The 26,064-nt window shown below is 37.7% G+C and overlaps 1 protein-coding gene across 2 annotated transcripts; it reads right to left on the reverse strand.

The window, feature by feature from the left end:
* Window positions 1–1,907: 1,907 nt before the first annotated feature.
* On the reverse strand, window positions 1,908–24,698 carry LOC128685044 (UPF0547 protein C16orf87 homolog). 2 transcript variants are annotated; one of them, XM_053771489.2, is made up of 4 exons: window positions 24,466–24,698; window positions 22,617–22,916; window positions 19,103–19,189; window positions 1,908–9,107 (listed from the first exon to the last, which is right to left on the reverse strand). In XM_053771489.2, the coding sequence occupies exons 1-4, from the start codon at window positions 24,523–24,525 to the stop codon at window positions 8,901–8,903; spliced, it is 654 nt and encodes a 217-aa protein (XP_053627464.1). In that variant the 5' UTR covers window positions 24,526–24,698; the 3' UTR covers window positions 1,908–8,900. The 2 variants fall into 2 exon arrangements, with proteins under 2 accessions (XP_053627464.1, XP_053627463.1); XM_053771488.2 differs by having other exon boundaries at window positions 19,073–19,189; window positions 24,466–24,694.
* Window positions 24,699–26,064: the final 1,366 nt, after the last annotated feature.

Below are 26,064 nucleotides of genomic sequence, written 5' to 3' on the forward strand. Positions count from 1 at the left end.
ACGTTTATTCTGTTTGTGGGTTGGACCTGTGAAGGACCTGCCTAGTATGGGCCAACATGCCTACTGCAGTGTTCCTCCTTTCTTATATTATGTACCCACGACACCAATCATACTGAACCCCTCCCACTCATATATTTTTCCAATTTCTTTTTAAAGCTACCCAAGGTTCTATCGAAGCTAAAATCTTGGGTAGTTTCAAATTTAGGTTGGATAAATACACGAGTGAGAGGGGTTGGATTTGAGTGGGACTTGGACATGAGTAAATAGAATTATTAAAGCTTACTGCTTGGGTAGCATTGAAAATTCAGTTGGGCAAACACTCTGTTAGTGGGATGGATTGTGAAGGACCTGCCTAGTATGGGCCAACAGGCCTGCTGCAGTGTATTATTATTATTAGTAAATGTTGTAAATGCTGCAGTGAGGAGGCGGTTGGAGGCAGTGGAGATGTCCTGTCTAAGAGCAATGTATGGTGTAAATATTATGCAGAAAATTCGGAGTGTGGAAATTAGGAGAAGGTGTGGAGTTAATAAAAGTATTAGTCAGAGGGGTGAAGAGGGTTTGTTGAGGTGGTTTGGTCATTTAGAGAGAATGGATCAAAGTAGAATGGCATGGAGAGGAAGGCGGGGTAGGGGTCGTCCTCGAAAAGGTTGGAGGGAGGGGGTAAAGGAGGTGTTGTGGGCGAGGGGCTTGGACTTCCAGCAAGCGTGCGTGAGCGTGTTAGATAGGAGTGAATGGAGACAAATGGTATTTGGGACCTGACGATCTGTTGGTGTGAACAGGGTAATATTTAATGAAGGGTTTCAGGGAAACCGGTTATTTTATATAACCGGACTTGAGTCCTGGAAATGGGAAGTACAATGCCTGCACTCTAAAGGAGGGGTTTGGGATATTGGCAGTTTGGAGATATATATATATTGTGTATTTTTATACGTATATACTTCTAAACTGTTGTATTCTGGGTACCTCTGCAAAAACTGATTATTATTTAGGGAAGTGGAGTACAGATCCAATTCCCTTGATCAAGAGCCCCTCCTTGAGGGGTAAGTTCGCATCCTGAAATTCCATTCATATCCAGAAGCAAAAAAATTGATCGAGTGACTGTTCGTATCCTGAAAAATTCACATGGTGGGGCATTCGTAAGCTGAGGTTCCACTGTACAGTACACTACTGTATAAACATTTAAAAATATGCCAGAAATGTTACAAATGGTGCAAAGGTGACATTAAAACAATATCAAAGATGGTTGACACAAACCCACTACCATTGTAGTATGCTCCTCACTTAGCAATGAATTCGTTTAACGACATATTCTTATGAACAGAACTACGTCATTAAGTGAGGAGAGGCTGTATACTGTTATAATAGTATTTCTTATCTAGGTAGTAGGTTGACTGACAGCAACCACCCAGGGAGGTTCTATCGTCTTGCCAAGTGAATGTAAAATGGAAACCTGTAATTGTTTTACATGATGGTAGTATTGCTGGTGTCTTTTTTCTGTCTCATAAACATGCAAGATTTCAGGTATGTCTTGCTACTTCTACTTACACTAAAGTCACACTACACATGCATATACAGGCATGTACATACACACATCCCTCTGGGACTACTACTATTTTCTTATTTCTTTTTTTTTTTTTTTTTTTTTTTTTTTCAACAAGTCGGCCGTCTCCCACCGAGGCAGGGTGACCCAAAAAAGAAAGAAAATCCCCAAAAAGAAAATACTTTCATCATCATTCAACACTTTCACCACACTCGCACATTATCACTGTTTTTGCAGAGGTGCTCAGAATACAACAGTCTAGAAGCATAAACATATAAAGATACACAACATATCCCTCCAAACTGCCAATATCCCAAACCCCTCCTTTAAAGTGCAGGCATTGTACTTCCCATTTCCAGGACTCAAGTCTTGTTCTGGTTTATTTCCTCTTATCTCCATGGGAAAGTGGAACAGAATTCTTCCTCCATAAGCCATGCTTGTTGTAAGAAGCGACTAAAATGCCGGGAGCCAGGGGCTAGTAACCCCTTCTCCTGTATACATTACTAAAGTTAAAAAGAAAAACTTTCATTTTTCTTTTTAGGTCACCCTGCCACGGTAGAATATGACTGGTTTGATAAAAAAAAAAAAAAAAAGAAATAGTATTTCTTGTACAGTAAGTGAAAAAGAAAATGTTGTCTAGTATTACTGTATTAACATCCACCCAAACTATTCAAAATGAAAAAAAAAAAAAAAAAGATAGAAGTTCAGTTTAAAAAGCAAGCTTTATGAAACTGCCGTTTTATAAAAGTATTTTTGATTAATCTTCACCCCTATAATTGTTTATCAAACTGTCTCTAATATGTGATGTAAGAGTAAAATAATTATCTAACAGAAGTATTATTACTTATTAATGGGAAGTAAGTGATACATTACATCATGGCAGGTTTCTTCACCAGTGAAGGGCTCTTGATCCAAGGAAACTGACCTTTTTCCCCTTGGATAGAACAAGATTACCTCCTATATCCCAGGTCCAATATGACCCACTATGCTTTACATATCTTAAATTTGCTAATTTTATTAACCCTTTCAGTGTCGGTCCTTTATATCACGGTTTTGAAGCCAGTGTCGGTCCTGTAGTATGGCGCCACGAGCTCAGTTCACTCAGATAAGCTGTGTGGTAAATTTGGGCCTAGATTTGAGGGAATGGGTCTATGCAGTAAGCATGTACCATATAAAAAACATCCTGCAGCATGCAATGCATGAGAAAAAACTGCGACCGTGTTTTCGGTTTAAAACGGTGACTTTTGCGGTGTATTTTCGTATGGTTTTATTGTTATATTCTCAGTTTCTTGGTCTCTTGACAGACTGGAAGATATATTACAGAAATAGAGGTGATTTTGATTAGTTTCGGGACTGAAAATAGCTTGAAATTGAACTGAAAGTAGGGGAAATATTCAACTTCTGCCGATAATACAGAGTACACAAATTATGTCACTTGTCCAATACACATCCAACTGGCCAGTCTAATACGCATTTAGAAATGCGTTGACATTATTTATACAGTTATTACATATTGTAATAGTCTGCATAACAGTAAATTTCCTATTTTTTGTGTGAATAAAAATTCAAAATTCTCCATGGGGAAGTGGAAAAGAATTCTTCCTCCGTAAGCCATGTGTGTCTTAAGAGGCGACTAAAATGCCGGGAGCAAGGGGCTAGTAGCCCCTTCTCCCATATAAATTACTAAATTTAAAAAGAGAAACTTTCATTTTTCTTTTTGGGCCACCCAGCCTTGGTGGGATACTGCCGGTTTGTTGAAAGAAGAATTCAAAATGAAAAGCAAAAGTAAATAAAAGAGGGGCCTGGAGACATGACTAAGGGGTAGAGGAAATGTTTATTTAGTGCCAGGAATGTCTACAATGTTTATTCTGGATCCTATTTTCAAACTGGCAATTGCTGAATTTTGTGCAAAATTGGCCAAATTAGATTTCTGATCACTTTATTAGATAGCTGAAATATGTAAAAGAGCAGTTTCTTGTACTCATTCCATAGAAATAGCTATGAGTCTGGTCGACTGGAACAATGGAATTGGCCAAAAAAGAGCATAAATTGGGCGAAATTGCCGATGCATAAATATTGCCGAGACTACTAACTCTGCGAGAGCATTATTCCGCAAGTTTTTCATCAAATTTCGTACTTTTCATTTCATTACCTTTGGAAAAAGATTCTCTATCACTTAATTCTTTTTTTTAAATTCTTCAACCCTGAGAGCAAGTTTGTGAGCAGGGGTCACAACACTGAAAGGGCTAAACACAATAGTTTTAGTGCAATAAATGGAGAATGCCTCTTCTGAGTGCTTTTAAACTTTCATGATTTTTGGATGCTGGATGTGTAAATACTAACGTGTTATTAAAGAAATTGGGATATTAGTTTCCATGCGTTAACTTATGAATGCATCTTCGACTGGTTTCAAATATTTGATGCAATATTTAACTGCATTAGAAACCTATGTCACATTAAGTTCTCTCTTGAGTGATTTGAGGTAGAAGGGGCTGGGCTAATGAGATATGAGGTTATTGTACCATTTTTGGACTGCACAATGACCAAAACCAACTTAAATTTAAAGCCAAGTAAAAAACAGTACTTCTGAATGCTACCATTATATTATTGTAATTTATAGTATTATACAAAATCTATTGGTTTAATGCATCAAAGGAAGCATTCCTTAATTTTTAACTACAGTCAAGTGCTTTGTACTGAAATTCATCATTAATATAAATTTCTTTTCACAAATGATGAACAATGAATATTGTGCACGATTAGAAATATCTGTTATTTGGCACTAAGTGTAAATGTTATATCTTTGCATTAAACTGTATTAAATGTTATATCTTTGCATTAAACTCGAATGGCTCATTTTGATAAAAATTTAATTAAAACCTCAAAAGTATAGTTTTAAGTAACAAAAATAATAAAGAATGTACTTAAATCTAGTAAAATGAACTCTTAACACTCCATTTTGATATCTCTACATTTATTAACAAGTTGTACTTCCTTGTACCTTACTAAAGTTGAGCACATATAATGAACAAATACCATAATGCTAAACCACTCTCAAAATTATGCGGTTCACATTACTTCTTTAAAACTAATAACTAAACAGATGTTATGAACATTAGTAAAAAAAAAAGGCAAGCTACCTTTAATGTAGGCAAATAATGTATCCACTGTAGTATAGAACAGTGTAATTTCATTAAATAGAAACCAAGTGACTGCTAAATATCTCAGTTCTTTACTGTAATATAGTATATGTACCTCTCATTTCTAGCATTCATATCAGCAAAATATATATTTATGATTGTGGATACATATGATCTAAAATTTGTTTTGGTTGTGACTAGGCATCCTAGTATCCATGATAGGAAATTTCACAGGTGTACTTGCAACCAAAATGTATATTTAACATTAGTGCACACCAGTCCTTAGATACATTTAAGAATTCAATACTGCCATGCATGTGTGTAAAAAAATTAATTTCTGATTTAAGACATCCAGTGGTGGAAAAAGACACACAGAGAAAAAAAAATTATTTTAACACTGTACCTAAAAGAGAGTATCAAGTGACAAAGCCTCTTGTAGGTGAAACATTTTAACAATAAAAGGTCTCCTTATGCTATATTTGTCTTCCTCCACCACTTGTCAGGTCACAGCCACACTCTAATCAAAGACAACCAGTAAGTGTGATGAATGGTTTGAAAAACCGACAAGTTGAAGATTGAGACACTTATGCAGCATATGGGAATCTTTATTCAGGAAACGTTTCGCCACACAGTGGCTTCATCTGATGAAGCCACTGTGTGGCGAAACGTTTCCTGAATAAAGATTCCCATATGGTGCATAAGTGTCTCAATCTTCAACTTGTCGGTTTTTCAAACCATTCATCACAACTGTCAGACACAGCAGCATCATGGGATCTTGTTACAAAGAATTCTTCAACACTTGTTCAACCTTTGGACGAAGACCTACTTTGACTAGTGGATGGTACCACTATGACCCCGCCTCCGCCTGCTTCACCTCACCTCACTACAGTATATAAGCCACGTCTACGGCCCTATGCTGTACATTCTACAAGATTGATGGACTGAACACATCGACTCCAGGTTGAGGGACTGATTACTTCATTCTCCTCCTCTCCTTACACCTTCCTCTTTGTATTGGACTGATGAAGCCACTGTGTGGCGAAACGTTTCCTGAATAAAGATTCCCATATGCTGCATAAGTGTCTCAATCTACAACCAGTAAGGATGAATTTACAATGTCAATGGTGCCACACAGGCACCACTGCAGCCAACAATAGTTACAGTTTACACAGAAAAACAATAGCTTCTTACTTTTCAGTATTAATGCATGATACCATAGTCATGCTTGAAAGAGAACTTGTGATATTTAATAAGTTTAAAATTTGACACTTCTCCCCAAAGCCCAAGACTAGAAAAGTTTATTCCCTAAAAATAGGGATATCTCACTAAAAGATGAACAAAAATAAATTATAACATATATACAATGTAGCCATATAAGCTAACAGCGAAGATGAACAAAAGTGAACATTCTCTAAAAAATCTGAATACATATATATGTGTATGTATGTATGTATTGGTGGTGCGTTGAGGTATATGTGGAGTCAAAAAAGGTTATCTATGGAGGCACAGAAGGGAATGTATGAAAGTATAGTAGTACCAACACTCTTATATGGATGTGAAGCTTGGGTGGTAAATGCAGCAGCGAGGAGACGGTTGGAGGCAGTGGAGATGTCCTGTCTAAGGGCAATGTGTGGTGTAAATATTATGCAGAAAATTCGGAGTGTGGAAATTAGGAGAAGGTATGGAGTTAATAAAAGCATTAGTCAGAGGGCTGAAGAGGGGTTGTTGAGGTGGTTTGGTCATTTAGAGAGAATGGATCAAAGTAGAATGACATGGAAAGCATATAAATCTATAGGGGAAGGAAAGAGGGGTAGGGGTCGTCCTCGCAAGGGTTGGAAAGAGGGGGTAAAGGAGGTTTTGTGGGCGAGGGGCTTGGACTTCCAGCAAGCGTGCATGAGCGTGTTAGATAGGAGTGAATGGAGACGAATGGTACTTGGGACCTGACGATCTGTTGGAGTGTGAGCAGGGTAATATTTAGTGAAGGGATTCAGGGAAACCGGTTATTTTCATATAGTCGGACTTGAGTCCTGGAAATGGGAAGTGCAATGCCTGCACTTTAAAGGAGGGGTTTGGGATATTGGCAGTTTGGAGGGATATGTTGTGTATCTTTATACGTATATGCTTCTAAACTGTTGTATTCTGAGCACCTCTGCAAAAACAGTGATTATGTGTGAGTGTGGTGAAAGTGTTGAATGATGATGAAAGTATTTTCTTTTTGGGGATTTTCTTTCTTTTTTGGGTCACCCTGCCTCGGTGGGAGACGGCCAACTTGTTGAAAAAAAAAAAAAAAATATATACACAATATATATAATATTCTCCATGGGGAAGTGGAACAGAATTTTTCCTCCGTGAGCCGTGCGTGTCGTAAGAGGCGACTAAAATGCCAGGAGCAAGGGGATAGTAACCCCTTCTCCTGTATATATTACTAAATGTAAAAGGAGAAACTTTTGTTTTTCCTTTTGGGGCACCCCGCCTCGGTGGGATACGGCTGGTGCTTTGAAAGAAAGATGTATGTATGTTATGTACGTATGTATGTATACTATATGTATGTATATATGTATGAACAGTGGAAGCTTGGTTTTTGTACGCCCCAGTTTTCATAGGATTCGGTTTTCGACGACTTTTTCCGTTGAAATTTTGTCCCAGTTATCGTACATCACCTCAGTTTTCGTCGAGTTGACAATGGTCTGTACCGAATGCACCCACCTGCCCGCCCGCGTCACTTGGCCACCCAAGCGCCAAGTGACTCGGTCTGCCTGTGTTTATCGTTGAGTGAGCATCACCCCGTGCGGGAAATAGTGTTTTGGAGTTAATTTGCAAAAAGGCATGGCACTTGATGGGCTGAGGCTAACCCTGATGACCCTACGCCTGTTGTTGAATCTATTGTGTCTTTGGGGAAACCCATGAGGTTGGATGTGAGTGGCCGTGGTCAGGATGTGGAAGAGTTTGTGGTCGACCACAGAGAAGAGCTAACCACTGAAGAGCTGCAACGCCTTCAACTGGAACAGCAACAGATTGCAGCTGAGGAAATTACTTCGGAGGAGGAGGAAGAGACCAGGGAGAATGTGCCATCTTCAGTGATTAAGGACATGTGCAAAGTAGAGTGAGTTGCAAAGTCTTGTAGAGAAATATCACCCTAACAAAGCTGTTGCAAGCAGTGTCTGCAACATGTTCAATGACAATGCCTTGTCCCATTTTTGGCAAATCTTAAAGAGATGTCAGAAACAGACCTCTCTGGACAGTTTTTATGTGCAGCAGGGGTACAGTGACTCTTAAGCTGATCCTAATGGCAGAAAAGACAAAGAAGGGAAGTAACCCCTGATAGGGCTTTGATACCTGAAGTCCTTATGGAAGGGGATTCCCCTTCCAAACAATAACCTCTCCCCTCCTCGTCGTTTTCCATACGCCAACAAGTCTTCAATAAAGGTAAAAGTTATATTAAATGTTCATTTATACATTTCATTAGTCATTTACATTTATTTCTCATTGTTTTCTGTATGTAAAACTATAGTTATTCTCTATAAAGTGTATCTTCTGTTAATATTTTTGGGTGTCTGGAACAGATTAATTGAACTTACATCATTTCTTATGGGAAATATAGCTTCAGTTTTCGCACAATTCGGTTTTTGTCAGACTTTCTGGAGCAAATTAATCACGAAAACTGAGGTTCCACTGTATACACATTGTAATGGTCTGGGCATATGGAGAGAATGATAAACAAGGTGATTTAAGAACAGAAAGAGACCACAGGCTTAAATGGTGCAGAATAAATGTCTTTAGAGGACACGCCTACAAAGCATTGTCGATCAACCTAGCTGTGGTACTTACGTTGAACTACAAGTATCAGCAGTCTGATTGATAACACCATCAACACAGCAACTGCCCAAAAGTCAGGCTGATGAAGTGGTAACCCCCATAACTGCCACAGAGTAAACACAAGATATAGGGTGAAAATTAAATGTCCAGTGTCTAGTTGTCTACAGGTCACACTCAATACAGCACTCAACAATGTTTGTATATGAGTCCTTTTTTAAACAGTTAAACACTGAGGTTGTATACATTCACCAGTAAAAACTTGATACACATTGTAACACTTCAGTATCTTGCCTTTACATGTTCATACGGTATACTGTATGTGTATTTGTAAGGAAAAAAAGAGATTATTAATGTGCATTAGGAAGAACTGAATAAAGCTTGGCAACAATACCATGATATTATGCTTATATCTTGATAAATTTTGGATTATTTAGACCAAGCTTAAAGTTGATATCTGACAGCACAATGGAATATTGCCTTTCTTTCTCTGCACTTATACCAGTCATAATATCTTCATCTACTTCCTCTTCTTTCTTCTCACCATTGTTATTATTTTTCTTCTTCTTCTTCTTTTTCTTCTCCTTCACTGGTTCATCATCTTCGTCCTCGTCCTGAAGATAATTAAAAAAAGTTATGCAACAAGAATCAAAAGTTTTTCTATCATAGTATTACTGTATATGCAATGAAATAGAAAATTAAAAGCTTTGCAGTATTTAAAAACTAGATACGGTACTTTAAAATTAAATTCAACTTGAGAATTGTACTGATCAACTTGAAGCAATGATATAAATAGGGGAAAGCTCTAAACCCATAGAGGTTATATAGTAACTGGAGAATGGAATGCAATCAGGTTCAATCCAAGAAAGAGGGCAATAGGTCCAGTTCCTTGGATCAAGAGCCCCTCACTGGCATCAAGGCATCTTGATGTTAGTGAGAGGCATTTTAGGCAGAGCAGTGAGGTAGCAAAACATTTTGAATCACATTCACCTGAACTGCAAGTTAAGGAAACAATTGCTCAAAATTTAAATGCACAATCACACTTAAGCAACACATTTTAATGAAACAACCTTTTCTAACAAAATTAAGACAGATAAATATAAAAGTCAAGGGACTAGTAACCCCTTCTCCTGTATATATTACTAAATTTAAAAAGGGAAACTTTCATTTTTCTTTTTGGGCTACCCTGCCTCTGTGGGATATGGCTGAACTGCAAGTTAAGGAAACAATTGCTCAAAATTTAAATGGACAATCACACTTAAGGATAACTTACTTAAACAGAACATTGACATAACAATACAGGAATGTACATGGGAAATAAAATAGGAAGTTTTATATTGCAGAAGTGTGCAGAATGGCACAAAAATAATGAAGAAGTATAATTGCATGGAAAACACCACAGTGAAGAAGACTGGTTATTCAGAAAATGTAAAAATAATGACTTATGGGTACAGTATAAAAAAGATTAGGAAGGGAAACTACTTTCCTGGAAAAAATAATAAAAGGAAAATTTGATCAGATTCAATAAGTACCAATAGGAATATGTTATTCATAGCCAAAGATAATAGAAATATAGCATTAAACCTTAAACTTAGTATGATGTATATATTCTATAATTTGTGCAAAATATATATATAGAGAATTCTTTAAACTCAAGATCTATAAGTAAATTATTACTACAGAATATTTTGATCAATACATTCACAAACGCTTCATAACATGCATGAATGCTGCAGTGGCTTGGTTATCTCTTCAGAGCAAAATGTAGAGTAGTTAATTCTCTTAACATTCATATTTACAAGTACATATATTTATTAGTAAAGAATGTTTTGAACATATTGCTAGTATAGATACAGTATTTACAATTGTAGTTGCTGGCCAATATCCTTAGGTCAAGAGAGGGGCGAACATGTCTAGTGGCTAAAATATTATTTTGTCACTGCCAATTAACTATGACATTCAAAAGGATTACTTTCATTAACAAAAATAAGAGGAAAACAAGTGTAATGGTAATAAAGAAAACAGCCAGGTCTGTAGTCTTATATTAAGGTTAAGTGTACCATTACAGTTAAGCTGTATCGAACCAGTGGATGTACAGTGGACCCTCAATTAACGGCAGCATCAAGTAACGGCAAATTCGTCTAACAGCACTCTTTGGCGTAAATAAAATGGCTCTACCAACGGTGAAAAACTCATCTAACGACGTCTGTCCCGAACTTGTCCATGGGGCCAGAGCGTGGCCTGAGTGGGCCCAGCCACTCCAAAACTCCATGTACAGCCAGTGTGCCAGTGTTTACAAGCCGTTTTGGTCAATTCCAAGTGTACCTGCGATATTTTTTGTATTACTCCAGTGTCTTTAGTGCTTGTAACTGCTAAATAAGCCACCATGGGCCCAAAGAAGGTTTCTAGTGCCAGCCCTGTTATAATGAAGGAAAGAAACACAATAAAATTCAAGAAAAAACTCGTAATAAAGTACCAAAGTGGAGGAGGAAGAGAGAGGGGAGAATGTGCCTTCTGCAGTGATTCACTGATTCTACGATATGTACGATACTACAGCAGCAGGTATCGATAAAGGCTATAGTGCCAGCCAGCAATAAAGTGTAGAATTAACAGTGTAGCAAGTAAGTTAAGCAAGTAAGCGATAGAAAAATGACACGAAAGTAATTCTCCAATGTTGTTGGATGTGTGTACATCCTCTGAACATATGCCAGCCTGCTATCTTCCACTACCCTAAACCTCTGCCAGCATCTCCTCCATCAAACTAACTAATTAAACTAACATCTCCAAGGTAAGTGTAAATATAAAAGTGTAAGCATAAGAGTAAATATATTAAGTGTAAATATAAAAGGACCCCAATGGAAATACATAAGTCACTCTGACTTTTTTGGGTTATCCTAGGTACTTTACACATATGCTGCTATGTATGATAATCTATGTAACTGTATTTGTGTATACCCGAATAAACTTACTTATTTATAAATTAAAATGCAAATATTTCTTAATAAATTAAAATGTAAATCTTTCTTATTTATAAATTAAAATGTAAATATTTCTTAGTTATAAATTACATACATTATTTAAGTGTGATGGTGATGCTGGCAAAATCCTCCACTGCCACCAACACAGCTTCTCTCAGTGGCAGCCCTTAAACCCAACAATAACACTTACACCATTTACTCCTCTCATATATTGACATATTTTATTCATTCTAGAGTATATATCATGTTTCCATTTTATTGTTTATGTCATATTAAATGAATTGTGATAGATAAATAAGCCATAGATGATATTACAGTAATATTAAAGCATAATAAACTTGTCTTCCTCTTGCCTCCTACGTGTCTTGTTATACACCAACATTATGACATATTTTATTCATTCTAGAGTATATATCATGTTTTTATGTTATTAATATTGTTTATAATGTCATATTGGATGAATTGTGATAGATAAATAAGCCATAGAGATGATATTAGCGTCATACTGAAGCATTATAAACTTGTCTTCCTCTTGCCTCCTACGCGTCTGTCATACACCAAGCTGAGTCAGTAAAGATAAGTCAATAAAGGTTAGTGTGATGTTAAATGTTCATTTAACCATTTTATTAGTGCTTTATATTTATTTGTCATTGCTTTCTGTATGTATATTTATATTTAATCTTTAAAAAATATTTTTTGTTGATACTTTTGGCTGTCTGACACAGATTAATTGGATTTCCATTATTTCTTATGGGGAAAATTAATTCGACTAATGGCTACCTCTTTGGAACGGATTAATGCCGTTGGTTGAGGGTCCACTGTATTCACCTAGGTATCTGCAGGGGTCGAGATTCAGCTCTTGTGCTCTGTCTCTGCACTTCAATTAAGTGGTGGGGCTCACTCCCTGTTATATAGGACACAGATTGTTATGCTAGATATATATTTGGCATAAAGGGACAAGATGCTTACCCAATTATGCCACACAGCAGTTCATTTAAGCTAGGCATGATTCATGCTTAATAGTGTCATGCTTAGTTCTCCACAGATGTTCTGATACACAGTGCCCAGTTTGAAGGTTAAAAGCTTAGAAATCTGATTGAAGAAAATACTGCACATGCATGAAACCCTCTCGACTTAAAGTCAAACAGGAATGTGGTTAAAGGGCCCAACAATAAGCAGTAAATATGTATGAAGCAGAAAGTAGAAGTTTTATTAATCTTCTTTCTACTTTCAACACATCAGCCATATCCCACCTAGGCAGGGTGGCCCAAAAAGAAAAGCAAAAGTTTCTCTTTTTAACTTTAGCAATATATACAGGAGAGGGAGTTACTAACCCCTTGCTCCCAGCACTTTAGTTACCTCTTGTGACATGCATGGCTTACGGAGGAAGAATTTTGTTCCACCTCCCCATGGAGATAAAAGGAAATAGACAAGAACTAGCAAGAACATAGAAGAAAACCCAGAGGGAGACGGCCGACTTGAAAAAAAAAAAAAAAAAAAAAAAAAAAAAAAAAAAAAAAAAAAAAAAAAAAACATGCATGTGCAGTGTGACCTAAGTGTAAGTAGAAATACAAGATGTACCTGAAATCTTGCATGTTTATGAGACAAAAAAAGACACCAGCAATCCTACCGTCATGTAAAACAATTACAGACTTTCTTTTTACACTCACTTGGCAGGACGGTAGTACCTCCCTGGGAGGTTGTTGTCTACCAACCTATTACCTAGGAGCTTTATAAATCTTCTTTTAACAAACCAGCCATATCCCACCGAAGCAGGGTGGCCCAAAAAGAAAAACAAAAGCTTCTCTTTTTAACTTTAGTAATGTATACAGGAGAAGGGGCTACTAGCCCCTTGCTCCCGGCATTTTAGTCGCCTCATGAAACGCATGGTTACAGTGGAAGAATTCTGTTCCACTTCCCCATGGAGAAGCTTTATAAATATTACACAAATATGTAACATATGAGAGTGGATATAGGGATGAGTTGCATAGCTAAACAATGACATTCATATATTAATACAAGTTCCTTGTTAAAAGCTGTAGAAAGCAACACATTTTAATGAAACAACCTTTTCTAACAAAATTAAAACAGATAAATATAAAAGTCAAGGGACTAGTAACCCCTTCTCCTGTATATATTACTAAATTTAAAAAGGGAAACTTTCATTTTTCTTTTTGGGCTACCCTGCCTCTGTGGGATATGGCTGGTTAGTTGAAAGAAGAATATAAAAGTATTTCCTTGGTGGGGAAACAACCAACGTATTAAAAAAGAAAAAAATAAGCAATCAGCCACTTTTCCCTTCCTCTTCCCATATTTCTCTTTTTGTTTCTTTCAAGTAGTATCACAATCCTAATTCCTTACACAATTTTTTCCATACTACTTTAACTATTTTGCATACACAGCATGTGCTAGGCTAAACTCCAACAAGAAAAAGATAGATCAGGAGAGTAGTTTTGTATGCATTGAGAGTCACATGGTGCTTCTGACCTAAATACAACACCTCCAACACATAACCAGATCCATATAGAGGCTGGGTTCTTGGCTTTCTACTTTATTTCATGATTTTCCATACATTTGAGTGCTAACCTATAAGTGTACAAGAGAAGATATTAAATTGTGAGAAGTTTTTGTGGTAAATAAAACACACTGTACACATTAAAAAAAAAATCCATAGTCATATAAGGGTTAGTCATTTGGAAATGAGGGAGGGGGAGAGGGCAGAAAGTAAGAGTTAGTGTGAAACTGCTCTACATATCATTTCTCAGGAAAGCATCCCAGCAGAGATTGAGAATTGGGTGTAAAATATGAGGTCAAGTGAGTTGGCAGTCTTTGTGGCAGTTTGGTGATTGATAAGTTATTGGTAGACAGCAACCACCCAGGGAGGTACTACCGTCCTGCCAAGTGAGTGTAAAACGAAAGCCTGTAATTGTTTTACATGATGGTAGGATTGCTGATGTCTTTTGTCTGTCTCATAAATATGCAAGATTACAGGCATGTCTTGCTACTTCTACTTACACTTAGGTCACACTACACATACATATACACATTTATTCATACACACTCATCTGAGTTTTCTTTGATTTTATCTTAATAGTTCTTGGTCTTATTAATTTTCCTTTTATATCCATGGGGAAGTGGAATAAGAATCTTTCCTCCGTAAGCCATGCGTGTTGTAAAAGTCAACTAAAATGCCGGGAACAATGGGCTAGTAACCCCTTTTCCTGTAAAGATTACTAAAAAGAATAAGAAGAAGAAAATTGTCAAAGTGGGAAGTCTGAATGTGCGTGGATGTTGTGCAGATGATAAGAAAGAGATGATTGTGGATGTTATGAATGAGAAGAAGCTGGATGTCCTGGCTTTAAGTGAAACAAAGCTGAAGGGGGTGGGAGAGTTTCAATGGAGAGGAATAAATGGGATTAGGTCAGGGGTTTCAAATAGAGTTAGAGCTAAAGAAGGAGTAGCAATAATGTTGAAGGATAAGCTATGGCAGGAAAAGAGGGACTATAAATGTATTAATTCAAGGATTATGTGGAGTAAAATAAAGATTGGATGTGAAAAGTGGGTTATAATAAGCGTGTATGCACCTGGAGAAGAGAGAAGTGTAGAGGAGAGAGAGAGATTTTGGGAAATGTTGAGTGAATGCGTGGGGAGTTTTGAATCAAGTGTGAGAGTAATGGTGGTTGGGGATTTCAATGCTAAAGTGGGTAAAAATGTTATGGAGGGAGTAGTAGGTAAATTTGGGGTGCCAGGGGTAAATGTAAATGGGGAGCCTTTAATTGAGCTATGTGTAGAAAGAAATTTGGTAATAAGTAATACATATTTTATGAAAAAGAGGATAAATAAATATACAAGGTATGATGTAGCACGTAATGAAAGTAGTTTATTAGATTATGTATTGGTGGATAAAAGGTTGATGGGTAGGCTCCAGGATGTACATGTTTATAGAGGGGCAACTGATATATCGGATCATTATTTAGTTGTAGCTACAGTTAGAGTAAGAGGTAGATGGGAAAAGAGGAAGGTGGCAACAACAAGTAAGAGGGAGGTGAAAGTGTATAAACTAAGGGAGGAGGAAGTTCGGGCGAGATATAAGCGACTATTGGCAGAAAGGTGGGATAGTGCAAAGATGAGTAATGGGGGGGTTGAAGAGGGTTGGAATAGTTTTAAAAATGCAGTATTAGAATGTGGGGCAGAAGTTTGTGGTTATAGGAGGGTGGGTGCAGGAGGAAAGAGGAGTGATTGGTGGAATGATGAAGTAAAGGGTGTGATAAAAGAGAAAAAGGTAGCTTATGAGAGGTTTTTACAAAGCAGAAGTGTTATAAGAAGAGCAGAATATATGGAGAGTAAAAGAAAGGTAAAGAGAGTGGTGAGAGAGTGCAAAAGGAGAGCAGATGATAGAGTGGGAGAGGCACTGTCAAGAAATTTTAATGAAAATAAGAAAAAATTTTGGAGTGAGTTAAACAAGTTAAGAAAGCCAAGGGAAAATATGGATTTGTCAGTTAAAAACAGAGTAGGGGAGTTAGTAGATGGGGAGATGGAGGTATTAGGTAGATGGCGAGAATATTTTGAGGAACTTTTAAATGTTAAGGAAGAAACAGAGGCAGTAATTTCATGCACTGGTCAGGGAGGTATACCATCTTTTAGGAGTGAAGAAGAGCAGAATGTAAGTGTGGGGGAGGTACGTGAGGCATTACGTAAAATGAAAGGGGGTAAAGCAGCTGGTACTGATGGGATCATGACAGAAATGTTAAAAGCAGGGGGGGATATAGTGTTGGAGTGGTTGGTACTTTTGTTCAATAAATGTATGAAAGAGGGGAAGGTACCTAGGGATTGGCGGAGAGCATGTATAGTCCCTTTATATAAAGGGAAAGGGGACAAAAGAGACTGTAAAAATTATAGAGGAATAAGCTTACTGAGTATACCAGGAAAAGTGTACGGTAGGGTTATAATTGAAAGAATTAGAGGTAAGACAGAATGTAGGATTGCGGATGAGCAAGGAGGTTTCAGAGTGGGTAGGGGATGTGTAGATCAAGTGTTTACATTGAAGCATATATGTGAACAGTATTTAGATAAAGGTAGGGAAGTTTTTATTGCATTTATGGATTTAGAAAAGGCATATGATAGAGTGGATAGAGGAGCAATGTGGCAGATGTTGCAAGTATATGGAATAGGTGGTAAGTTATTAAATGCTGTAAAGAGTTTTTATGAAGATAGTGAGGCTCAGGTTAGGGTGTGTAGAAGAGAGGGAGACTATTTCCCGGTAAAAGTAGGTCTTAGACAGGGATGTGTAATGTCACCATGGTTGTTTAATATATTTATAGATGGGGTTGTTAAGGAAGTAAATGCTAGGGTGTTTGGGAGAGGGGTGGGATTAAATTATGGGGAATCAAATTCAAAATGGGAATTGACACAGTTACTTTTTGCTGATGATACTGTGCTTATGGGAGATTCTAAAGAAAAATTGCAAAGGTTAGTGGATGAGTTTGGGAATGTGTGTAAAGGTAGAAAGTTGAAAGTGAACATAGAAAAGAGTAAGGTGATGAGGGTGTCAAATGATTTAGATAAAGAAAAATTGGATATCAAATTGGGGAGGAGGAGTATGGAAGAAGTGAATGTTTTCAGATACTTGGGAGTTGACGTGTCGGCGGATGGATTTATGAAGGATGAGGTTAATCATAGAATTGATGAGGGAAAAAAGGTGAGTGGTGCGTTGAGGTATATGTGGAGTCAAAAAACGTTATCTATGGAGGCAAAGAAGGGAATGTATGAAAGTATAGTAGTACCAACACTCTTATATGGGTGTGAAGCTTGGGTGGTAAATGCAGCAGCGAGGAGACGGTTGGAGGCAGTGGAGATGTCCTGTTTAAGGGCAATGTGTGGTGTAAATATTATGCAGAAAATTCGGAGTGTGGAAATTAGGAGAAGGTGTGGAGTTAATAAAAGTATTAGTCAGAGGGCAGAAGAGGGGTTGTTGAGGTGGTTTGGTCATTTAGAGAGAATGGATCAAAGTAGAATGACATGGAAAGCATATAAATCTATAGGGGAAGGAAGGCGGGGTAGGGGTCGTCCTCGAAAGGGTTGGAGAGAGGGGGTAAAGGAGGTTTTGTGGGTAAGGGGCTTGGACTTCCAGCAAGCGTGCGTGAGCGTGTTAGATAGGAGTGAATGGAGACGAATGGTACTTGGGACCTGACGATCTGTTGGAGTGTGAGCAGGGTAATATTTAGTGAAGGGATTCAGGGAAACCGGTTATTTTCATATAGTCGGACTTGAGTCCTGGAAATGGGAAGTACAATGCCTGCACTTTAAAGGAGGGGTTTGGGATATTGGCAGTTTGGAGGGATATGTTGTGTGTCTTTATATGTGTATGCTTCTAGACTGTTGTATTCTGAGCACCTCTGCAAAAACAGTGATAATGTGCGAGTGTGGTGAAAGTGTTGAATGATGATGAAAGTATTTTCTTTTTGGGGATTTTCTTTCTTTTTTGGGTCACCCTGCCTCGGTGGGAGACGGCCGACTTTTTTAAAAAAAAAAAAAAAAAAAAAAAAAAAAAGAACTTAAAAGAATGACTTCCCCACCTGCATCAGTAAACAAAGAGTTCAGTCATTTAGAGCAGGCATAGGGATGTCCAGCTGCAGCAAGTTTCAGTCTAGCCAGGGTAATGATATTTGGTCTGTATTTACACGGTTCTTGCATAGGAACATCTGAATTCTTAAAAAATATATTTCTCAACTTTTATAATTTGTTGGAAAATCAATTTTGTCTAACATGTCTGCATAACAGTTACACAAAAACTCTAAGTAAAATACTACTATAAGGATCAAATTCAAACATGCTGCCAACTCATGGCTTAAGGTCCAGATATAGCTTGAGATTCCATGCCTGCTTTATGGTGTACATTAAGTCCTGCGTGAACATCTGTGCATGAATACATGCATGCATACCTGTGTGTGTACATAGTGAGTTCACAATATAAAGACCACTGTAATTAAATAAATGAAGCTGCATATTAACACACATGCATGCACGAATGCAAGCACACACATACATACATGTATATATGTATACTTTAGTAAAATCATACATTAGTAAAATCATATTATAAATCTAGTCCAATGTTCAACACCATAGTGAAAGGACACATTAACAAGAAATACAAGATTTTTGAATGAGGTTGGAGATTGTCCCAAAGAGGTAAAAAATACGTCTTAAAGTGATGGTCTGGGAGTGTCTGAAGGAAAGTTACAAAGCAGAAGATACTGGATATACCATAGAGTAAAATTCATTATACTGTACTGTAACTAACTTATTTTAACAACAACGTAATACATTCATTGCAGTCCTTCAACCTAATGAGATGCATTTCATAATAATGCACAACACAGTTTTTCTTTGGTATACATATTTTCTTTTCTGTACCATAGTATAATGCTAGAAATTTAAAATGTTAATAAGGGGGATTAATAAATCTTATCATTGCTTTATAGTTACTTGACATTCCAAAATTTTGAAATGAAGTACAGTAACTGGTTCCACACATCTGGATTCAATGAAGTGTTCACTTTTTGGGACACTCTCCGCCTCCCATTGCATCTGATACTGACCTTGTTGTACCGGTATATTGCAACACTAACCGGCTCTGAGTTGTTCTTGACTTTCCGCTCACGCTTCACCCTTCCTGTTGGATTGGGCGGCTCCTCCTTTTGTCTTTCTTTTCTTGCCTAAAATGTACAAATTTTGAAGTAAGAATCACATTCATAGCGTCAGTTCCTGATCAGGTGGGCTGTAGTATCTACACTGGACTACAATTTGCTAGCATGAACAACCTGACTAGTAAGGCTATCAATCAGGAAGCCTGGTCTGGGACCTGCCCATGGGGTGATGACCCCGAAATCCACAACAGGTAAACCAGAATTAATAAACTAGGACTTTTAAAATTCTACAAAAAATGCAGTTTTTAATTATTTATACTGCCTGAGAACTTCATGCATATAAGACTACTATATATGCATGAGAACCAGGCATAAAAAAATACATGGATAACTAAGACATATGCAACAGTTGGGCATCTTTATTGTTGATAATAAAGATACCCCAAATGTTACACAGGGTTAAGGAAGTTTTGAGTGCCTGCAGTTTAGATGGGTATGAGCAAGTTAACTTTTATCAAGGTATTCAGGGAAACAGGTTAGCCAGACTTGAGTCCTGGAGATGGGAAGTAATTTGCTTGCACTCTGAAAGAAGAGTGATGAGGCTGAAGTTCAGAGGGTCATCTGAACGATGATGTAAATATTCTTCTGGCAAGACAATTATTAAATGACAGTGAGTTTTTCCTCTTTTTCAGGTTACCCTGCCTTGGTGGAAGATGGCTGGTGTATCATAAAAAATAATTACATTATTCAGAAAACAAAGTAAATAATAATACAAATAAAATCATCTTTTAAAAAGAACACATCAAGATTTTTATGTTGCTTGAAAACATTTTAACTATTCATTGTGTTTAAAATGATTTGTTCAAAATTTTACTCTCTTACATGTACAGTGGTTCATTTCTAATATGCAGTTTCATCACTTCTCTGTTGTACTCCAACATCACTATACAGGATGGCCCCACTTAGTATATAGCAGATTAGGTCCTGGGCTGCTACTGTAAAGCAAAAATTGCTGTAAAGTGAAACAGCCTTCTTATTTTTTTTATACTTTCAAATGCATATAGAAGCCTGATAACATGTCTATACTATGATAATAGTATGTGAGCAATAGAGCCAAGCCTACAAAATGCATATACAGTGCACATATTACTTACCTTAAAATATATTCATCCTTAGGTTACAGTTATTAGTAGTAAATATATTTATTGTAGGAAGTCTGAATAAATGAAGAATGGGTATAATTGAAAACTGCTGCATTAGTGGAACACCGTACAGCAAGGCCCATCTGTATAATACTTTTGCACTTTAACCCCTAAACGGTCCAAACGTATATATACGTTTTTTCAACATTTGAAAGTTCAGTGGTCCCTCAATAATCGTCCATAATCCGTTCCTGGAAGTGGGACTATTATCGAAATGGACGATTTTCGAATAAATTTTCCCCATAAGAAATAATGTAAATCCAATTAATTCGTTCCAGACACCCAGAAATATCAACAAAAATTTTTTTTTTTACCTAAAAGATAGATTTACATGCACAAAAGAACGAACATTCAACATGACAGTTACCTTTATTGAAGGCTGTTGTTGATGAATGGAAGACAGGGAGGAGGAGAGAGGGAAGAGAGGTTATTTGGAAGGGGAATCCCCCTCCATACAGACTCTAGGGCACTAATAAAATGTATAAATGAACACTGGTAATAGGGGTAGTTGATGAGTGGAACGGTCTGCCTAGTAGGGTGATCGAAGCTAAAACATTGGGTAGTTTCAAATTTAGGTTGGATAAATACACGAGTGAGAGGGGTTGGATTTGAGTCGGACTTGCACCTGAGCTTATTGCTTGGGTAGCATTTGTTCTGTTAGTGGGTTGGATTTGTGAAGGACCGGCCTAGTATGGGCCAGCAGGCCTGTTCCAGTGTTCCTACTTTCTTAATTTCTTTTTTAACATCACACTTACAAGTAGGGTGATCGAGGCTAGGACCTTGGGTAGCTTTAAGAAGAGATTGGACAAATATACGAGTTGGAGGAGCTGAGTTTGATTTGTGTCATTGGGTATGTGAGTAAATTCTTGGGTAGCTTTGGGTGGAGGTCATTTTGATAAGGACCTGCCTTGTATGGGCCAGTAGACCTGCAGTGTTCTTCCATTGTTATGTTCTTATTGGCTATTTGTTTGTGTGAGGGAGGAATGGCAAGTTTATTGTTGGAGAATATGACACTAATATCAACTCTATGGCTTATTTATCTATCACAATTCAACTAATATGACATAATAAACAATATTAATAACATAGAAACATGGAATATACTCTAGAATGAATAAAGTAAGTCATTACGTATGTGTTGTGTTGTTGTTGGGTATATAAGGGCCACTGAGTGTAAGCTGTCAATAATGGTGGTGAAGGTGGAGTTGGTTAAATGTTCACCAATCAACTCCTCCAATGTTAAATTAGACACATGTCGGTTCTTTGAACCATTCATCTACAACTCGTCCAATGTTGTTAGGTAAGACATATGCAACAGTTAGGTATCTTTATCTCGAAACGTTTCGCCTACACAGCTGTTCGATTTGAGTGAGACTTGCAAATGAGTGGATAGAGTTATCAGAGCTTATTTCTTGGGTAGCATTGAGGACTGGGTTGGGAAAATGTTTCGTTAGTGGGATGAATTGTAAAGGACCTGCCGAGCATGGGCCAACAGGCCTGCTGCAGTGATCCTCCTTTCTTATGTTCATCAACCACTCTCACAACTGCTTCCACTCTAGTTAGTTTAAGTTAGTTTAATATGTTTATTATGCACCCCATACCCATCCTGTGGGCGGTAGTCAAAAGATTACAGAGGTACATAATTGGTCCAGGGACTGGACTCCAAAGTTTTGATAGCTGAGCAAGTTACAGAGGTAATGAACCACCACCATCTTTGTATTTTTCTACAAACTTTTTCATAAATTATGTGTTTCTCACATTCTTTACCAAAGGGCTGGCACTAGAAGCTTTATTTGGAGCCATGGTAGCTTATTTAGCACTTGCAAGCACTAAAATCAATGGAACATTATGAAATATTTCGTAGGAGCATGCGAGGGGACCGTCACTCACTGGTAAACAATGGCACACTGGCTGGGAAGGAAAGGCCGAGGTGGCTCAGAGCGTGAGTACGCGTCCGGGACGAAGGACTATTAGGACTATTAGCGAGTTACTGGACCATTTGCGAGCCAATATTTTGACGAAAAAACAGGACTATTTCCGAAATGGACGACTTTCAGGCCGGACGATTATTGAGGGACCACTGTACACGTATGTAAAAAAATGTACATCATTTTTTTTTTTACATTTGAAAATGTGTAAAAAAAACTTTTATCTACATTTTTTTGTTATATTTGAAAATATGTAAAAAAAACATAGATCTACTTTTGGAGCACTACGGATCTGAATGTTGATCTGTTTGGACCGTTTAAGGGTTAACAAATAAAAGTAAAACAGAACAATGAATGATAATTAACCTTTCTCATCTGATTGTCATATTCCAAGGCATCGTAGAAATTGGGTTTTTCTCTCTTGACTCGTTCACTGCGACGTTTTCCCTCAGGTGCTGGTGATCCCAGGTCTCCCTTCCCCACAGACGATGCCATGGCTATCAGTCCACTAACAGAGCTAGATGTGGTTACACTGCGGGTAGGTTTCATGTCTTTGAGTGTACTTTCGTCTAATTCTTCTACCTCCGAGGGGTTTGATGTTGTGGATCTGCGACGCTCTTCAAAGAACTGGTGACCACAGTGGCAGTGCTTGGTAGCTACCGGTACCTGCTCAAAAGATAAGAGGTGTATAATGTATAGAGATGATAACAGGTGTATAATGTGTAGTGATGATAACAGGTGTATAATGTGTAGTGATAACAGGTGTATAATGTGTAGTGATAACAGGTGTATAATGTGTAGTGATGATAACAGGTGTATAATGTGTAGTGATGATAACAGGTGTATAATTTTTTTTTTTAACACGCTGGCCGTGTCCCACCAAGGAAGGTTGACCCAAAAAAGAGAGAAACACTTTCACCATCATTCACACATATTATTATTATTATTTTAACACATATCACTGTCTTTACAAAGCCAGCCACATACTACAGTTTAGATATCACTCCAAATAGCAAATATCCCAAACTCCTCCTTTAAAGTGCAGGCATTGTATTTCCCACCTCCAGGACTAACCTGGAGGCTAACCAGCTTCCTTGAATCCCTTCACAAAATATTTCCCTGCTGACACCCCAACAGCTCGTCAAATCCCAAAAACCATTCGTCTGCATTCACTCCTAACATGCTCACACATACTGCTGTATGTCCAAGCCCCTTGTACACAAAACCCCTTTCACCCCTTCCACTCATCCTTTCCTAGGATGACCCCTACCCCCTCCTCCCCTCCACTACAGATTCATATTTATTTATTTATTTATTTCCAATTTGTGCACACATACAGAGGTACAAAAAAATACAGATAAGAGCAGTATGCCAAAGCCACTTATACTATGCATAGCATTACATTAGCATAGCATTACTCATAGCATTAGCATAGCATTACTCCTTCCTCTCTAAATGACCAAACAACCTCAACAAGCCCTCCTCAGCCCTCTGACAAATACTTTTAGTAACTCCACACCTCCTCCTAACTCAGTAGCAAATATTTACAATAAAATACTTGAATATCTTCTTGTTAAATTCACCAATATATTCTTGACAAGGATGAAGTGTGTTGAAGCAATAACTCTCCACTGATGTGTTTCTCTTATATAATGTTTCTGGCAGTAGCCATGCAATATATTAATACTATAGTAATAGTTATTATGTACATATCAGGTTTCATAAGTCACTATATGCTTGGCATCACACCTGTGTCACTCCACTTCACACTACCAAGACAACAACGACCAACATGTAGACAAATGGCTCAGAAAATCGACAAGTTGATAAATTAGACACACGTGCAACACTTTGGTCATCTTTATTGAGGAAACAGTTTCGCCAGAGTGACTTATCAGTCATATACAGACACCCAAATGTTGCACATGTGTCTAATTTATCAACGGGCAACATGTTGCAGTAAGTCATAAATAAAATTTACTTTTATTCCAGCGGTACTTCAACTTTTTCAGGCCTACTGTGAGGGTATTGTTGTGTGGAGGCCTACAGTGTCTCACCCGGGGGGGGGGGCCTCACAAAACCTCAAATATACACCTCAAAAAACCCTCTAAAACCTGCGGGCAACTTATAAGCCATCTGGCGACATTCAGCGGCGGCCAATGACTGAAAAAAAGGGTTAAAAGGGGAAGCAATATAGTGAAATAAGGCGGCTCACCTGCCTCCTACACTCGGGACACCTCTTGCTCACTGTTTTGCTAATACCTTTCGGAGGCATCACGGAATTACACTCCCGGAGGTAGTTAAATTTTTTTTTTATTTACCAATTTAAAAAACTTCCCCAGAGCCCTGTGCCCTTGTCAAGGAGATGCAAATGAGGAGCGGGGAATCATGGGGTTATCGTGTGTGAAGAAGGTAATTATGCGTAACAAAGGGCTTGCAACACTCCACATTCTCACCCTCCATGATCAACGCCGCCATTGTTTACAGATTGTCCGATTCTAATAACCTTATATCAATTAATTTGATCCCGGCATATTAGTATATTAATTCCGCGAATGTCTCATTATTCCATCACCTTATCCGCCCAAGGTCGTTATTTGCGTTTTTTCTTGTTTTGTATTATTTTTATTTATATTAGTTAAGTAATATGCATATGATTAAAATGGGTGATATCCGAACATACTCCAATTGAATTATGAATTATTTTAAATTCATGTGGAGCAATAAATTACCCTATGCCCCATGGACCCCTTAGAAATATACATTTCTATAAAATAAACATACAAAATCAAAAATAAATAAATAAAAATATCACTATAGGTCAATTACATTTAATATAATCAAATATTTCACACCTGGAATTACCTTCTAAGACCTGTGTGCTCAAGTTAGGTTCCATTAATATCTCTACAACCTGCCAGCCTTCGTGTAAAATATTCTTTATCAAAAATATTAGATAAAATTTTATTTGACAAATATTGTGTACAAAATATATTAGCAATAGTGAAGAATATTGATTTGCAATATACAGGATGAGCTGCTGGAGGCGTGACGGACACCTAGACAACTTTCTTATCTTACAGTTCTTCTTCTCTCTCAACTCCGTTTTTCTTGGCTCTTCCAACCTTGTTGTCCGTTATCCGCTCTAATGGTCTTTCTAGTTTTTTAAGCACACACCACCATTAATATCCCGCTGCCATATATGTTCGGTGGAATATATAACAACGGTGGAAATCCGTAAGAGTATTCGAGTGTGTTGGGTCATCCCAGGTTAAGTTCTACATGCTGTAGTCTTAACAAAGTATATAATATATCACTTGGTGTCCCCTCAAGGGGGACCTGTAAGTGCTTTTACTTATCTGATAACACCAGAAAGTCTCAGCTAATGAGATTCAAATTTATAGCACTAATGTAGGGTAACTAGGACCAGACTTCTGTCACTGGAACCTACAGTGCACTGTAACTTTGGTCACAGTGCACTGTAACTGGTCACAGTGCACTGTAACTTTGGTCACAGTGCACTGTAACTGGTCACAGTGCACTGTAACTTTGGTCACAGTGCAATGTAACTTTGGTCACAGTGCACTGTAACTTTGGTCACAGTGCACTGTAACTTTGGTCACAGTGCACTGTAACTGGTCACAGTGCACTGTAACTGGTCACAGTGCACTGTGACCAAACTGAAGGATCTAGTCACAGCCTCCTGGAATGGTTCTCAGAACCTACAAAAAAAAATCTACATATCTTCAAACCTTCGAAGACAATGCCTACTGACTCCATAATGACGGAGAATTGAGATTCAAACATGTAGGCC

This window comes from Cherax quadricarinatus, chromosome 5 (genome assembly GCF_038502225.1).
Source record: "Cherax quadricarinatus isolate ZL_2023a chromosome 5, ASM3850222v1, whole genome shotgun sequence".
NCBI lineage: Eukaryota > Metazoa > Arthropoda > Malacostraca > Decapoda > Parastacidae > Cherax > Cherax quadricarinatus.

Coding starts and splice junctions, on each gene's coding strand:
- LOC128685044 (XM_053771488.2), bottom strand. CDS start 24,525: ATGCCTCCGAAAGGTATTAGCAAAACAGTGAGCAAGAGGTGTCCCGAG. Junction 22,917..24,465: donor GTCCCGAGTGTAGGAGGCAG/GTGAGCCGCCTT, acceptor TCTTTTGAGCAG/GTACCGGTAGCTACCAAGCA. Junction 19,190..22,616: donor ATGACAATCAGATGAGAAAG/GTTAATTATCAT, acceptor TGTACATTTTAG/GCAAGAAAAGAAAGACAAAA.